We start from the raw sequence: 17,860 nt of genomic DNA, 5'->3' as shown, positions 1-17,860 counted from the left end.
TGTTTGTTCTTGGAAGATTTCTATAAATGTTGAAAAAATGTCTCTACAGTTTCTTTTTTACACAGTCATTTGAAGTGCTCAAGTTAGAACATTTACCCATTTCAACCACGAGATGGCAGCAGACACCAACTCTTCAGTCATCTACACTGGGATCCCATGCCACGCGCTGCATGTTTATATTCAGTGCGTGCACCTTGTCTAGTTTACATATGGAAAGCTGATTACAGGTCAGATCTTAATTACTTTCGAATGTATTGAATTTTGGCAACTTGAAGACATGCTGAACCTAGATCAGTGGTCTAGGAGCAGGAGGCACTGCAGTTGAAACGTGAGAGGAGAGTCAGGAAGCGAATCGTGACTACACAGTCCGCACACAGTCACAGATCACCAGCTCACACCAGCGACGATGGAAGACTGACCATTTGAAAGCGACAGCGAGGACAACCGATCGAGAGATATTCGTGAATAATAATACAATTTACTTTACATTAAGTTGGATGGAAGAAACTCGAACATTTCTGCTACGTCACCTGTCAAGAAAAAATGCCAAGTGTTACAATGACAAGGTGTCTTTTCCAGGTAACGTTAGCTAGCAACGAAGCTGGCTTAGCTTGATTCTAGCTAGCCATCCATCCAGGTCTGTCTGATAGCGAAGGGTGTGCGTGGAGTTCGGAAAAATTAATATCGTTTTTTGGTGTACTGGTAATTGTACGACCTCGCCTTTCATTTTTGTTCGCTCGATACCCTTGCTAGTTAGGTTTTCTCAGCTAGCTAGCTAGCCAGTAAGCTACATAAAGGTGGCGCGTAAAATGCAGTAGCCAGGAAAAAGATAACTACGTTAACTAGAGAGCTAGCTAGCTTGTAACTACAGCAACCAAGCGACTGACAACCTGTCAACATAGTTGTGACATTACTGCAGTTGCCGAGGATCATTTGGTCTGTTTGTGCCAACAAGTTAATTTGAACGGGGGTTTATTTCTACGGTCGGATTTGGCACCAGTTGGACTTGCTGAACACATCACAGCAGCAGCAAATATGAATTTCAAGTTTCCAAAGGAAATGCGAGGAAGACGTCAATACAGTTAGCTGGCTAGCCTAGCATAAATTAGCTGAGCAGAGTCAGATATCTGTGAAACACATTTATTTTTGTCATAATTTTTTCCACGTGAGAAAATGAAGAAAAACGAAAATAAAAACAAAAAACTAATTCCGGACCAGCACGGAAGCGGGACAGCGGCGAAAGATGTGGTGAGTTGTCATGACATGAGTGTTCTTCAGTAGCCTAGACCAGCTAGCTACAATACAAAGTAAGCCTAACTAAAATAAAGGTTTGGGTCCCACGAATGTAACCTAGCTAGCTCGCTACCTTTTATAGATGCAGAAATCAAGAACTGTGATTTTACTGGGTATTGCTTGGTTATTGATTGTACTGACTACACGTCAAACTGATTGATTGACATGCTATTTTCTGATTTGTTTTCGCAATTTCTATTCATTGGTTGCTGATTGGTTTTTGCATGAATCTCTTATGAATTCTATATAATAATGTATATACAGCCTTATCTGGCCAACCTGCGTCAAATCGGGTCACCTGCTGCACTGCATGACCTCACTCCTACTTTCAATCTATCTAAACACTGACTTAATCTGATACATTTCAGAATGGAGTGAAAGACAGTGCATAGGGTGGATAAGAAGGGCAGAGGTCAATGAGCACTTGACTTGGGATTATGTTGTTGAGGCATGTTTTAGTCCCAGTGAGGGAGCAGGTGGTGTCGTTTAGTCTGTTCTGCTAGTTCACTGCCCCAGGGAGCAGCACCATACCATAACCACTAACCAGATCAGGGCCAGCATTCATAAAGCGTCTCATCTGTTTTGCATTTTCAGATCATAATGAATAGACTGGGTAATTAGATCAGTACTCCTAAGATGCTTTCCTAAGCACTCCCATTTGTCATGTGAATACTGTATGTATGCTCTCTGCAAGATGTTATGACTAGAGGAGGAGGGGAGCTAACATGCCAGTTGTTATTGGGAGAATTATCTAGCAGGGAGCACCACAGTGTTTGGCCTTTAGGGTAAATGGGATGGGAGTTGAATTTCTAATATTACGGCTAGAACATCGTTGGCGCTCAGAAAAATAATAATGCACAAGCTCAGGATCAGCATTCCCAATAATGTTGATTTCAGTGCTGCTCAACAACAACTCACTCTCAATATTTTCTGTCTCACTCATATTTCATAATCAATAAACCCTCATAAAATTGGCCCTCTGGAACATAGAAGACTTACAGTAGTTTATTGCTGTTTTGAAGTATGGTCTCGTAACTAGAAAGTTAGCATTGATTGAGTGATAGGTGGTGTAATATATTTCTCCACCCACTCTCTGGGGATCTTGATGTTATAAAAGGTATCTTGATGTCATAAAAGGTATCTTGAGGTCATAAAAGGTAATCTGCTCTGATGCTCCACATTTCTTTTCACAAATGGTTTTACTTTCAGCAGCATTTTGGAGAGCAAAGCTTTGCACTGTGTTCTCATTTATAAGCACCTATGAGAAAAATCTGGAGTATTTTCTAACCAGATTAGTGTGTTGGGAGGGAGGCAGTTTGATCTCGACTGGGGGAGTTGCTTTATGATATTGTGGAATGCCAGACAGAAATGTTTATGTGCTCATTGCTGGCAGTTTTATGTAGTTTTGGGTGGAAGCAAATGGGTGTGCTGTTCACACGGTAGTATACACATTCAGTGCACACAGGAACCTTTCCCCCTGCACACAGTCTTTGACACTTTGACATCCAGAACTGTGGGTTATAATGATGTCACTGTCAGGTGACACTCCTAAGGTGGTCTGAGGTCTCTGGCCCTGACACAATTGGCAGACACACATCCTCTTCAAACAAAGGATTAACTAAGTCAAACCTTACCTTGGGATTTATGTGACTGCATTACCACCCTAGCCTTGTCCTTCTTCCTAGTTACTGTTTAATGAAGGGCTGCAGTTTGTCTCCATATTGTGCAGTTGGTTCAGTGTACTGCTGTTTAACTCCTTTGGTCCAGCCCAGGTTTACTGGCCACTGGGCTAGCCTTCTTGACATGGTATATTTAAGCAGTAAAAACACAGCACGGTCCAGTAAAACAACTGTATCACAGTAGCGCTTCACTGTGATCCAGATTATCTATTGCACCAGTGTTACAAGACAGCTTGCAGCTACTGGTTCATTTGCTTACTCCTACTGTGGTGTTTGACCTTGTGTTTTCAAATTGACACACTGAGCCATGAATGGGCCTCATTTTCTCTGGGTGATCTGGGGCTCTGGTTAATCTGGGGCTCTGGTTGATCTGGGGCTCTGGTTAATCTGGGGCTCTGGTTGATCTGGGGTTCTGGTTGATCTGGGGCTCTGGTTAATCTGGGGCTCTGGTTGATCTGGGGTTCTGGTTGATCTGGGGCTCTGGTTAATCTGGGGCTCTGGTTGATCTGGGGCTCTGGTTGATCTGGGGCTCTGGTTGATCTGGGGTTCTGGTTGATCTGGGGCTCTGGTTAATCTGGGGCTCTGGTTGATCTGGGGCTCTGGTTGATCTGGGGCTCTGGTTAATCTGGGGCTCTGGTTGATCTGGGGTTCTGGTTGATCTGGGGCTCTGGTTAATCTGGGGCTCTGGTTGATCTGGGGCTCTGGTTGATCTGGGACTGGGTCTCAAGGAGTGTGTGTTGGAACAGTAGTAGAACAGTAACTTTTGGACACGTTAACTAGGGTAATGTCTTCAGGTAATAAACAACCGTAAATTACTCCTGCTTCAGTGTGTCAGTTAGAACAGAAACAGAGGCTGTTCTTCAGTGTGTCAGTTAGAACAGAAACAGAGGCTGTTCTTTTTGCAAAACGAATTAGCCCATATTGAGACACGGCTGAAATCTGCAGGGATTATGAATGCTGCACATTGCAGTGTTGTACATTTGTGGTTTTTATATGGTGAAAGGAGGGGATATATGCCAAGGGGCTGTTTCACACAGGCTCTTCTGTGTTCTAAATGTCTCAATGCCCTGGGAACATATAGCCTAGCCTTAGAAGACATAGTCTCATGATAAGCAGATCAGAGCTGCGGAAGCAAAATAACTTTAGTTGTCTCTTCATTGCATTGGTCTCAGTCTGTGTTCCTTGTTGAAATAAAGGAATAATAATTGTGTATGTCTGAATGGTGTTTCAAGGCATAGGTGGTTGACTGGGCTTTATATACTGTGTCCTTAAATTGTTATTTATTTAACTAGGCAAGTCAGTTAAGAACAAATTCTTATTTACAATGACGGCCTAACCTGGACGACGCTGGGCCAATTGTGCGCTGCCCTATGGGACTCCCAATCGCGGCCGGTTGTGATACAGCCTGGAATCCAACCAGGGGCTGTAGTGATGCCTGTAGCACTGAGATGCAGTGCCTTAGATCGCTGTGCCACTCGGGAGCCCTTTGACCATAAAAACTAGTGACCCGCAGTGTTTGTCATTATACCCTGATGAAGACAGCTTGTCTGTCAAAGTTGGTTATTCAATTATTTCATCTGAGCTCCTAGAGTGTGCAGCTCTCCTTCAAATATATACATGCAACAATTTCACAGAGTTACAGTTCAAATACGCCCACCCACTGGGGAGCCAGTCCCAGCCAATCAGAATGGGTTTTCCCCACAAAAGGGATTTATTGCAGACACAAATGTTTCATCAGCTTTCCGGGTGGCTGGTCTCAGACAATCCCACAGGTGAAGAAGCCGGATGTGGAGGTCCTGGGCTGGCATTGTTGTGATGCCGGTTGGACGTATTGCCAAATTATCTAAAAAGACGTTGGAGGCGGCTTATGGTAGAGCAATGAACATAAAATTCTCTGGCAACAGCTCTGTTGGACATTCCTGCAGTCAGCATGCCAATTGCATGCTCCCTCAACTTGAGATGTCTGTGGCATTGTGTTGTATGACAAAACTGCACATTTTAGAGTGGCCTTTTGTCCCCAGCACAAGGTGCACCTGTGTAATGACCATGCTGTTCAATCAGCTTCTTGATATGCCACACCTGTCAGGTGGATGGATTATCTTGGCATTAGAGAAATTTACACTAATGGGGATGTAAACAAATTTGTGCTAAACATTTAATAGAAATAAGCTTTTTGTACATATGGAAAATTTCAGGGATCTTTTATTTCAGATAATGGAACCAACATGTTACATGTGGCGTTTTATATTTTTGTTAATTGTAGATCCATGTCTATTTTCTCTGTGAAATGGTATTAGACTGACCTACAAGAGATAAGACAGGATTCCGTTGGTCCCAACACACAGCCAGGACAGATGGCTGGGATATACACTGGCAGCAAACAATGTTATATAAACTGTTTTTTTTTTAATCCAAATCGGCTTTTCATAGTTATGTAGCTTTAAAAACATTGTTTGATCAACATTCCCTCAGAATTTATTTGATGACTCGTTCAGCAAAGAGGCTTTGGGATTGGTTAGATAACATGAAGCTACAGGGAGTTTAGCCGAGCACTGTGGATGTTTTCATACAGAAAAAATCAGTCTCTATCTGATTTATCCTATCTGATTGTAGTATTCTATGCTGTAATGGGCCATGCATGCCCCTTATTCACCGACAGAAGGGTTCATGTGTGTTCACATTTCATGCTGCTGACAGTTGAGTTACTGTACAAATAGGATGGAGATGACTAAGACCTTGTAGCTAACCCTTATTGTATAGAATGGCCATACTTCACACGGAATGGAAACCTTCACAGATACATTTTTTAAATGATTCCAGAATATGAGTTGAGTAGGATACAGGTGAAGAAGATAACAGTGAAATGTTTTTCTCAAAGTGCTTTGCTCCAACTCCGCAGCACAGTACCAATAGTGGCTTGTTATTACTCCATACCGTTGAGTTTGCAACTGTTGTTAAAAACAAGTTCAAGTCAATGACTTTTATTTTTTTGTTTTGAATGTTACAATACATCCATTGATGTTGTCTATTCTCTTCCCTTTATGGTTTAACACAATTGATCCTTTTCAGTTTGATCACAGCTCTAGTTATTTTAACCAAGGGGCATCAACTGTTACTTCCTCAGTGCCAACATTGCCTATTTTTGTATTTTGCTCTTCCTATGCTATATTTCATGGCATGTATCTACCTTTTTTTGTTGTTGCAGTGAGTGGACAACACTCCCTCCTGTACTTTAGAGCCACCTTCCTTTCCTCAGTCTCTGTTATTCAGGTATAGGTCAGGATGTCTCTGACTGACTGACTGTAGGCTGAGGTTCCTCCCTGCTCTGCTCTCCTGCTCATTAGAGATCTTTTAGGTTATCCATTAACCAACAGCAGCAGCTTCTCTCTTTTCTCTCTGACGCTCCTCTAGCAGACCAAGGCCAGATATGACATAGGCTCTACCAGGCCTGTTTAGCTGGTAGCCCCCCCCCCCCCCCCCCCCCCAGCTCCTCAGTGACTGACTGCCACTGAGGAGCTATTGCTCTGGAATAGCCATGGCGGGCCCCCAGCTGCAGGTCCCTGTGCTGCCAGGCTGCCCAGGCCCAGGCAAACTGACTGGGGGTGATTCATCCAGAACCGGTGGCTAATGTCCCCATGTCCCCATAAAGGGGTCCGGGAGTGAGATGAGAGAGGGGGTGCAGCTGCAAGGAGCGAAGAAGAGTAATTATTATTACTACCTCATTATGCAGAATTATGAGCTAGATGGCTGCCATCCGTCACAGAAGACAGGCAAGGAGAGGCTGGCATCCAATTTCATCATACAGGGATCACTGCATTAGAACTAGTCCCTCTCTGACAGGTACTGTGTCAGCTCTTGCTTTTCTCTGAGGTTTTTCTTCTCCAGATAAATGTGATGGAAAGAAAAAATAAATAAAAGTACACCCCAGCCCAGGGCTGTGGCGGTCAAACAAATAACTATCGGTCTCACGGTAATTGACCGTTAATTAACATAAAAACATTTAACATCTCCTGGCTTCCACACATACAAGCCACTGATGCAGACCTTTGGAACATCTACAGTCTAATGAATCCATGTAATATAGCTTACACCTTCACAATAAATCCATGATTTATTTTAGACAGGTCTACAGAAGCATGATGTGAAGAAAAGGTATCTTATTTCAGAAGAACAGAATACCATACTCTGAGTTGTCCTTATGTTAGGTCCTGATGTGGCTATGCCAAATGGCTGTGGGCTACACTAGTTAATTTAGCAGGCAAGATTTGCTTATAATTCTGTGGAATTACTTTATTCTTTTATAATATGAAGAATACAATTGAACGAAGCTGAATAAAATATAAATATTTTCTCAATGATTTGAGGGAGTGGGCACAATATTCTGTGTTGAGCGGTTAACAAATAAATAGGTACTACTATATGCTTAAATTATTAATGTAACTTTAGTTGTTCTACAAACGTTGGCCTATATTTGGGGATTTTTAATACATCGTAAGGCTACAGAATTAGACTAATGATCATTTTGAAAAAAGTTCCTTAAGGCATGAGCTCTGCTTTTTTTTGCGCAGGCTGTACAAACTCCATCAGTCTCTCATTCACAATTTGACAAGCACTTGAAAATGGCTCAAATTTCACGGCGGCATCTCGTTTGTGACCGTAATGCACCCTAAAAGAATCCATGCCTTTTGCGGCCTGGAGTGCTGTGTTGTGCCCGTCTCCCTGAGTGTGCTGCGCAATCCGAAACTCCTCTCACTCACATGGCTCTCCGTCACATGATCGTGTCTTTCTTACAGGCTACAAGTGAAGACAGACACATCGGGGACTCAACTGCGTGCGTCCTTATCCAATTCTGAGTTGCATATTGAAGATATTGGAAGAACTGTCCACATCAACAAGATGAGTAGGCCTAACGAACAGCAAAAGCACTAGCCTATGTCAATCTACTATCCCCCATAGTACAAAAGTTGACCTATTCTGTGCAAGAAATAAATATTCCAAACATAGTCTGGGACAGTTGTGAGATACAATAGCATTTAGCTTAAAATGTTGATTAGCTTAATAGTTTATTTCTATATATTATAATCGCAGCAATGCGCACATGGTAGTAGGCTATAAGGGCGAATGTTCCGTTAGCGGGAAAACACCATTATCAAAAGTGACCACAAATGCAATTATGTATGTAATGCTTTTATTATAAAGGTGCATTTTTATGGTGAAAATGATCTTCCCCAATCTTCCCTGAAACTCACGCGCAGCTTCTAAATGCCAGTTAGTCTCTACACCCCTTGTGAAGCAGATTAATGTGCTTCATTTTAAGATGTTATTTGGTCACATTAGTTGTGATACAAACCTTATTAAAACATATAGGCCTATGGGCTAGGCAACATGAGGTGTGCGACTTTGATTCGAAAAGTCACAAAAAAAGGCATTGTTCCTTATGCTGGGCATCATTCGTGATAATATATCATTCTCAAGTGATATGCTAATATTGTCACCCACCAGATTATTCTTGATTTAACCTCTTGGGGCTAGGTGGGACGCTAGCGTGCCACCCGTGGTGCACTCCATCAACAGCAGGTGCATTTCAAGAGCGGCAAATTTGAATCCAAATAAATGTCAAAATTCAAATTTTTCAAAAATACAACTATGTTACACCATTTGAAAGATAAACATCTCCTTAATCTAACCACGTTTTACGATTTCAAAAAGGTTTTACGGCGAAAGCATAAATTTAGAGTATGTTAGGACAGTACATTTACAAGAGTTGTGTGTAATGTTTTGTCAAGTCAAAGACAGGGTCACCAAAACCATAAAACCAGCTAAAATGATACACTAACCTTTTACAATCTCCATCAGATGACACTCCTAGGACATTATGTTAGACAATGCATGCATTTTTAGTTCTATCAAGTTGATATTTATATCCAAAAACAGCGTTTTACTATGGCATTGATGTTGAGGAAATCGTTTCCCTCCAATAACCGGCAGTCAAGTCAGCGTCACAAATTAAATAATTAAAATTAGAAAACATTGGTAAAATATTATATTGTCATTTAAAGAATTATAGATTTACATCTTTTGAACGCAATCAACTTGCCAGATTTAAAAATAACCTTACTGGGAAATCACACTTTGCAATAATCTGAGCACTGTGCCCAGAAAAATACGCGTTGCGATACAGACTAGACGTCATGTTGGGGAGATCTAAAATCGAAAATACTATGTAAATAATCCATTACCTTTGATTCTCTTCATCAGATGTCACTTCCAGGTATCACAGGTCCATAACGAATGTAGTTTTGTTCAAAAAAGCTCATCATTTATGTCCAAAAATCTCCGTCTCGTTAGCACATGATGTAAGCCAGCCGGACTTCTCGTCATGAACGAGGGGAAAAAATATATTTCCGTTCGTTCAAACATGTCAAACGTTGTATAGCATAAATCATTAGGGCCTTTTTTAACCAGAACATGAATAATATTCAAGGTGGACGAATGCATACTCTTTTATAACGTATTGGAACGAGGGTACCCAACATGAAGTAGCGCGCCAGGTGTCTAATGGGACATCATCGTTCCATGGCTCTTGTTCGGTCAGATCTCCCTCCAGAAGACTCAAAACACTTTGTAAAGGCTGGTGACATCTAGTGGAAGCAATAGGAAGTGCCAAAATATTCCTAAACCCCTGTGTTTTTCAATGGGATAGGTTTAAAGTCAATACAACACATCAGGTATCCACTTCCTGTCAGAAAATGTCTCAGGGTTTTGCCTGCCAAATGAGTTCTGTTATACTCACAGACACCATTCAAACAGTTTTGGAAACTTTAGAGTGTTTTCTATCCATATATAATAAGTATATGCATATTGTAGTTACTGGGTAGGATTAGTAACCAGATTAAATCGGGTACATTTTTTTTATCCAGACGTGCAAATGCTGCCCCCTAGACCCAACAGGTTAATCTTGTCTTTACATATACTAAATAATATGTGTGAAATTTGTTTTGATTTAGAATGGAGCATTATCATGCACCTGTATCAAAACGGGCAGTGGGATAAAATACATGTCATCTATAAACTTAAATAACGAATGGAGGACGCTTTTCCCATGGTTCATTTTCATGCCAGTCAGGTAGGCTATACTCCTGTTAGGAAAGTTGAGAAATAAATATAGTAGGTCTAGTTTATAGAAAGCTGATGGGATCCTTGTATTTTTATTAGAGCCCATCACTCTGTTTTCTTCCACAATTGCATAGCCTATAGAAATGTTGCGCAACATGAGCTCATGGGCTCTCATGAAGTGTTTTGATTAGATTTTTTTAAACACATTTGCATTGATGTCAGAGTGATTTAGAGGTACAATAGAGTGCTGAGTACCAGGCAGTTAGCACGTTTGGTAGGCTACTTATGACTAGAAGCAGCATCAGAGCTTGGAGAAACATAATTACCGTGACTGAACGGTCATGTGGAATTTGACTGCCTTCATGACCCTTGACCGCTGGTGTGGCGGTAATACGGTCACCGCAACAACCCTACCCCAGCCCATACCCCATACGCTTGTCTTTGATGAAACTGTAACTCTCCCTCAACGTCAGCAAGACAAAGGAGCTGATCGTGCACTACAAGGATGGGAGGGCCGAGCACGCCCTCATCCACATTGGCTGTAGTGGAGCGGGTCGAGAGCTTCAAGTTCCTCTGTGTCCACATAACTAAGGAATTGTCATGGTCCACACATATCAACACAGTCGTGAAGAGGGCGCGACAACGCCTCTCCCCCCTCAGGAGGCTGAAAAGATTCGGCATGGGCCCTCGGATCCTCAAGAAGTTCCACAGCTGCACCATTGAGATCTTCTTGACTGGCTGCTTCACCGCTTGGTATGGCAACTGCTTGGCATCCGAATGCAATGCGCCACAGAGGGTAGTGCGCACAGCCCAGTACGTCACTGGTGCCGAGCTCCCTGCCATCCAAGGTAGAGGTCGACCGATTATGATTTTTCAACGCCGATACCGATACCGATTTATTGGAGGACCAGAAAAAGCCGATACAGATTAATCGACCAATTTAAAAATAAATTTAAAAAGTATTTTTTTTTTTATAATAATAATATGTCTTTATTTATTTGTAATAATGACAATTACAACAATACTGAATGAATACTTATTTTAACTTAATATAATACATCAATAAAATCAATTTAGCCTCAAATAAATAATGAAACATGTTCAATTTGATTTAAATAATGCAAAAACAAAGTGTTGGAGAAGAAAGTAAAAGTGCAATATGTGCCATGTAAAAAAAGCTAACGTTTAAGTTCCTTGCTCAGAACATGGGAACATATGAAAGCTGGTGGTTCCTTTTAACATGAGTCTTCAATATTCCCAGGTAAGATGTTTTAGGTTGTAGTTATTATAGGACTATTTCTCTCTATACGATTTGTATTTCATATACCTTTGACTATTGGATGTTCTTATAGGCACTTTAGTATTGCCAGTGTAACAGTATAGCTTCCGTCCCTCTCCTCGCTCCTACCTGGGCTCGAACCAGGAACACGTCGACAACAGCCACCCTCAAAGCAGCGTTACCCATGTAGAGGAAGGGAAAAAACTGCTCCAAGTCTAGTTAGCGCGCACCCCGCTAACTAGCTAGCCATTTCACATCGGTTACACCAACCTAATCTCAGGAGTAGATGGGCTTGAAGTCATAAACAGCGCAATGCATTGCGAAGGGCTGCTGGCAAAACGCACGAAGGTGCTATTTTGAATGAGTGCTTACAAGCCTGCTGCTGCCTACCATCGCTCAGTCAGACTGCTCTATCAAATCATAGACTTAATTATAACATATTAACACACAGAAACACGAGCCTTAGGTCATTAATATTGTCGAATCCGGAAACTATCATCTCGAAAACAAAACGTTATTCCTGTTACATTGCACAACCTTCAGTGTTATGTCATAATTACGTAAAATTCTGACAAATTACCCAAAGTGTTGCATATACCCTGACTGCGTGCAATGAACGCAAAATGACCCAATTTCACCTGGTTAATATTGCCTGCTAACCTGGATTTCATTTAGCTAAATATGCAGGTTTAAAAATATATACTTGTGTATTGATTTTAAGAAAGGCATTGATGTTTATGGTTGGAGCAACGTGTACCTAAGCGATTATATGCAACGCAGGACAGGCTAGATAAACTAGTAATATCATCAACCATGTGTAGTTAACTAGTGATTATGATTGATTGTTTTTTATAAGATAAGTTTTTAATGCTAGCTAGCAACTTACCTTAGCTTCTTACTGCATTCGCCTAACCTCGTGGAGTGCAATGTAAAGCAGGTGGTTAGAGCGTTGGACTAGTTAACCGTAAGGTTGCAAGATTGAATCCCTGAGCTGATAAGGTAAAAATCTGTCTTTCTGCCCCTGAACAAGGCAGTTAACCCACCGTTCCTAGGCCGTCATTGAAAATAAGAATGTGTTCTTAACTGACATGCCTAGTTAAATAAAGGTAAAAAAAAATTGGTGTCCAAAAATACAGATTTCCGATTGGTATGAAAACTTGAAATCGGCCACAATTAATCGGCAATTCCGATTAATCGGTCAACCTCTAATCCAAGGTGGTGTCGGAGGAAAGCCCTAAAAATTGTCTAAGACTCCAGCCACCCAAGATCATAGACTTTTCTCTTCTACCACACGGTCAGCGGTACCGTTGCAACAGTTTCTACCCCCAAGTCATAAGACTGCTAAGTAGTTAGTCCGGGTAGCTGTTAGTTAAATAGTTAACCATCTGCTTTGACCCTTTTTGCAATAACTCTTTTGAGTCATCACATACGCTGCTGTTACTGTTTATTATCTATCCTGTTGCCTAGTGACATGTACATTACCAGTCAAAAGTTTGGACACCTACTCATTCAAGGGTTTTTCTTTATTTTTACTATTTTTTACATTGTAGAATAATAGTAAAGACATCAACACTATGAAATAACACATACAAAATCATGTCGTAACCAAAAAAGTGTTAAACAAATAAAAATATATTTTATATTTGAGATTCTTCAAAGTAGCCACCCTTTGCCTTGATCACACCTTTGCACACTCTTGGCATTCTCTCAACCAGCTTCATGAGGTAGTCACCCGGAATGCATTTCAATGAACAGGTGTGCCTTGTTCATTTGCCAATCAGTTGTATTGTGACAAGGTAAGGTTGGTATACAGAAGATAGAACAGCTCAAATAAGCAAAGAAAAATGACAGTCCATCATTACTTTAAGACATGACGGTCAGTCAATCCGGAAAATTTCTTCATCCCGTCCTTTCCTACTGCTCTGCTAAAAAAAAATGCTCCACGCTTACAGGGAAAAAAACTCCCTCTCCAAATTCGCTCCATTAATAAAAAAAAATCACAATTTAACCGACACCCTTCAATTTTTGTGACTGCCTCGACCTACCAATTGTTTAAGTATTGAAACCAAACCATATGGATTTGAATTTAAACTATTTGAATAAACATGAAAAGGTGACTAAGAAGCTAACATCATTTCAAATAGGCTACATGTCATATTAAACAGCATATAAACACTCTAAATAGGTCAGGAGCCAAGACAGGGAGCCTAAGAAGGAACGGAAATTACTTCCTTAGGCAACCATAATTTCCGGACTATTAAGCACACCTGAATATAAGCCGCACCCACTGAATTTAAAAAAAAAAGTATTATTTTGAACATAAATAAGCCGCACATGTCTGTAAGCCGCAGGTGCCTACCGGTACATTGAAACAAATGAACTTTACACAGGCTTTAACGAAACACGGCTTGTAATAAATAATTAGCAGTAAGCTTTAGCTGTCTTTTTGCACTGAGTCAATTCCTCACGCTGCTGTTTCCAACGTCTTATCATCGACTCATTAAGACCAAGCTCCCGTGCAGCAGCGCTATTTCCTTTTCCAACAGCCAGATCAATCGCCTTCAACTTGAAAGCTGCATCATATGCATTTCTCCGTGTCTTTGCCATGATGAGGGTGACAAAATGACTACCGTAATCAGAATGATGGGAAGTTTGAGAGCGCTCGATTTAATCTAAACAGTAAACAAAAAAGTTGTTTGACCTTAACCGGTTCGGCAATTTCATAGGTCTAATGAAAGCTTCATGCCGCCAAAAAACTGAGCACGTCACAGAATGTGTTTAAAAAAAAAAAAAAAGTTACGGCTTATAGTCCAGAATTTACGGTATATTATTTAAAGGCTATGGCATTCGAATAAATACATTGTGAAGCATTTGTGAGTGCAACACAATAGCCTGGTAGGGACATAAAGCATTTAAACATTTTGTTGTATTAAATCATTATACTCTATAAATTGTGCATATAGGCTGTGACTTACTTAGAATTAAATACAAATAAAACTAAAAATTACTTATTAGTGTCTTTTTCAATACATTTAAAAAAAATGTATTTTTAGAAACACAAGTTGGGCCAGTCTGTGGGTTCAGGCTCATGGGATGGTGCCTGGAGAGCAGGCCAGCAGCAGAGAATATCCATCACTGGGGATGATAAACACACTTTTGGCTACTCTTGCCAGGCTGGGCAGAGATGTAGAGTTGTTTTTTAGTTTTTTCTATAGGTATACCTGAAGATTTAGGCAAAATAACCAAATCAAAACGGAAAGCTCCTTGAACGTGGGAATATTCCAGGCCTATTCGGCCAAAATCAATTTTAGCCATTCTCTAGACCAGTGGTTCCCAAACTTGTTATAGTCCCGTACCCCTTCAAACATTCAACCTCCAGCTGTACCCCCTCTAGCACCAGGGTCAGCGCACTCTCAAATGTTGTTTTTTGCCCTCATTGTAAGCCTGCCACACACACACTATACGATACATGTATTAAACATAAGAATGTGTGTGAGTTTTTGTCACAACCTGGCTCGTGGGAAATGACAAAGAGCTCTTATAGGACCAAGTTGTGCTTGGAAAGATGCACATAAGTCTGCAATGTTGGGTTGTTTTGGAGAGAGTCTCAGTCTTAAATCATTTTCCACGCACAGTCTGCCTGTATTTAGTTTTCATGCTAGTGAGGGCCACTCTCACATAGGTATGTGGTTGCAAAGGGCATCAGTGTCTTAACAGCGTGATGTGCCAAGGCAGGATACTCTGAGCGCAGCCCAATCCAGAAATCTGGGAGTGGCTTTTGATTAAATTCAATTTTCACAGAACCGCTTGTTGCAATTTCGATGAGTCTCTCTTGTTCAGATATCGGTAAGTGGACTGGAGGCAGGGCATGAAAGAGATAACAAATCCAGTTGTTTGTGCCATCCGTTTCGGGAAAGTACCTGCGTAATTGTGCACCCAACTCACTCGGGTGCTTCGCTATATCACATATGACCTTGTCTGTAAGCTTGAGTTCATTTGCACACAAAACAAGTCATACAATGATGAAAGACCTGTGTGTTGTCCTTGTTAATGCAGACAGAGAAGAGCTCCAACTTCTTAATCATAGCCTCAATTTTGTCCCGCACATTGAATATAGTTGCGGAGAGTCCTTGTAATCCTAGATTCAGATCATTCAGGCGAGAAAAAACATCACCCAGATTAGAGGTCGAACGATTAATCGGAATGGCCGATTAATTAGGGCCGATTTCAAGTTTTCATAACAATCGGAAATCGGTATTTTTGGACACCTATTTGGCCATTTAAAAAAATAAGTGTTTTTATTTTTTGTTTTTATTTTTTACACCTTTATTTAACTAGGGAAGTCAGTTAAGAACAATTTCTTATTTTCAATGACGGCCTAAGAATGGTGGATTAACTGCCTTGTTCAGGGGCAGAACAACAGATTTTTACCTTGTCAGCTCGGGGATTCATTTTTGCAACCTTCCGGTTACTAGTACAACGCTCTAACCACCTGCCTTACATTGCACTCCACGAGGAGCCTGCGTGGCAGGCTGACTACCTGTTACGCGAGGGCAGCAAGAAGCCAAGGTAAGTTGCTAGCTAGCATTGATCGTTTTTTATAAGATAAGTTTAATCTTAACATAATCAAAAGTTAACTACAGATGGTTTCTGATATTACTAGTTTATCTAGCGTGTCCTGCGTTGAATATAATCGATGCGGTGCCTGTTAATTTCTCATCGAATCACAGCCTACTTCGCCAAACGGGTGATGATTTAGCACTGTTGTTGCACCAAACCTAACCATAAACATCAATGCCTTTCTTTAAAATCAATACACAAGTATATATTTTTAAACCTGCATATTTAGTGAGTATTGCCTGCTAACATGAATTTCTTATAACTAAGGAAGTTGTGTCACTTCTCTTGCGTTCCGTGCAAGCAGTCAGGGTATATGCAGCAGTTTGGGCCGCCTGGCTCGTTGCGAACTGTGTGAAGTCCATTTATTCCTAACAAAGACCGTAATTAATTTGCCAGAATTATACATAATTATGACATAACATTGAAGGTTGTACAATGTAACAGCAATATGTAGACTTAGGGATGCCACCCGTTAGATAAAATACGGAACGGTTCCGTATTTCACTGACAGGAAAAACGTTTTGTTTTCGAGATGATAGTTTCCGGATTCGACCCTATTAATGACCAAAGGCTCATATTTATGTGTGTTATTATGTTATAATTAAGTCTATGATTTGACAGAGCAATCTGACTGAGCGATGGTTGGCTGCAGCAGGCTCGTAAGCATTCATTCAAACAGCACTTTCGTGCGTTTGCCAGCAGCTCTTCTCTGTGCTTCAAGCATTGAGCTGTTTATGACTTCAAGCCTATCAACTTCCGAGATTAGGCTGGTGTAACCGATGTGAAATGGCTAGCTAGTTAGCGGGGTGCTCGCTAATAGCGTTTCAATCGGTGACGTCACTCGCTCTGAGACTTGGAGTAGTTGTTCCCCTTGCTCTGCAAGGGCCGCGGTTTTTGTGGCGTGATGGGTAACGATGCTTCGAGGGTGGCTGTTGTCTATGTGTTCCTGGTTGAAGCCCAGGTAGGGGCGAGGAGAGGGACGGAAGCTATACTGTTACACTGGCAATACTAAAGTGCCTATAAGAACATCCAATAGTCAAAGGTATATGAAATACAAATCGTATAGAGAGAAATAGTCCTATAATTCCTATAATAACTACAACCTAAAACTTCTTACCTGGGAATATTGAAGACTCATGTTAAAAGGAACCACCAGCTTTCATATGTTCTCATGTTCTGAGCAAGGAACTTAAACGTTAGCTTTTTTACATGGCACATATTGCACTTTTACTTTCTTCTCCAACACTTTGTTTTTGCATTATTTAAACCAAATTGAACGTTTCATTATTTATTTGACGCTAAATTGATTTTGATGTATTATATTAAGTTAAAATAAGTGTTCATTCAGTATTGTTGTAATTGTCATTATTACAAATAAATAAAAAAGATCGGCCGATTAATCGGCATCGGCCTTTTCGGCCCTCCAATAATCGGTATCAGTATTGGCGTTGGAGAAAAAAAATCATAATCGGTCGACCTCTAACCCAGATAGGCCAGTCGTGTAAGAAACTCGTCATCATGCAAGCGGTCAGACAAGTCTGATTTTTTTTTTTCTCAGTAAAGAAAACTTTTTAAGCTCGTCTCTCAATAAAAAAAAAACTGTGTGAATACTTTGCCCCTTCATAACCAGTGCTCTTCTGTATGTTGTAAAATCGTTAAATGGTCGCTGCCCATATCATTGCATAGTGCAGAAAATACACGAGAGTTCAGGGGCCTTGCTTTAACAAAGTTAATCATTTTCACTGTAGTGTCCAAAACTTCTTTCAAGCTGTCAGGCATTCCCTTGGAATCGGGAGCAACTGCTTGCACGCGCGTTACCACTCCGCTATGTCTCCCTGTCATGGCTTTTGCGCCATCAGTACAGATACCAACA

General features: G+C 40.9%; 1 protein-coding gene across 7 annotated transcripts in view; it reads left to right on the top strand.

Moving 5' to 3' along the window:
• The first annotated feature begins 165 nt into the window (after positions 1–165).
• Positions 166–17,860, top strand: part of mast2 (microtubule associated serine/threonine kinase 2) — a 334,787-nt gene continuing 317,092 nt past the window's right edge. For 5 of the 7 annotated variants that reach the window (XM_045687864.2, XM_045687863.2, XM_045687862.2 and 2 more), the window contains exon 1: positions 166–1,248. In XM_045687864.2, coding sequence (XP_045543820.1) covers positions 1,174–1,248 — 75 coding nt within the window. In that variant the 5' untranslated portion in view covers positions 166–1,173. The remainder of the gene's footprint in view (positions 1,249–17,860) is intronic. The other 2 variants (XM_045687868.2, XM_045687871.2) reach the window with 1 other exon arrangement.

This window comes from Salmo salar, chromosome 10, assembly GCF_965601325.2.
Source record: "Salmo salar chromosome 10, fSalSal1, whole genome shotgun sequence".
NCBI lineage: Eukaryota > Metazoa > Chordata > Actinopteri > Salmoniformes > Salmonidae > Salmo > Salmo salar.
Note: the sequence above shows the minus strand (reverse complement) of the source record. Positions and strands in the feature narration are given on the sequence as shown.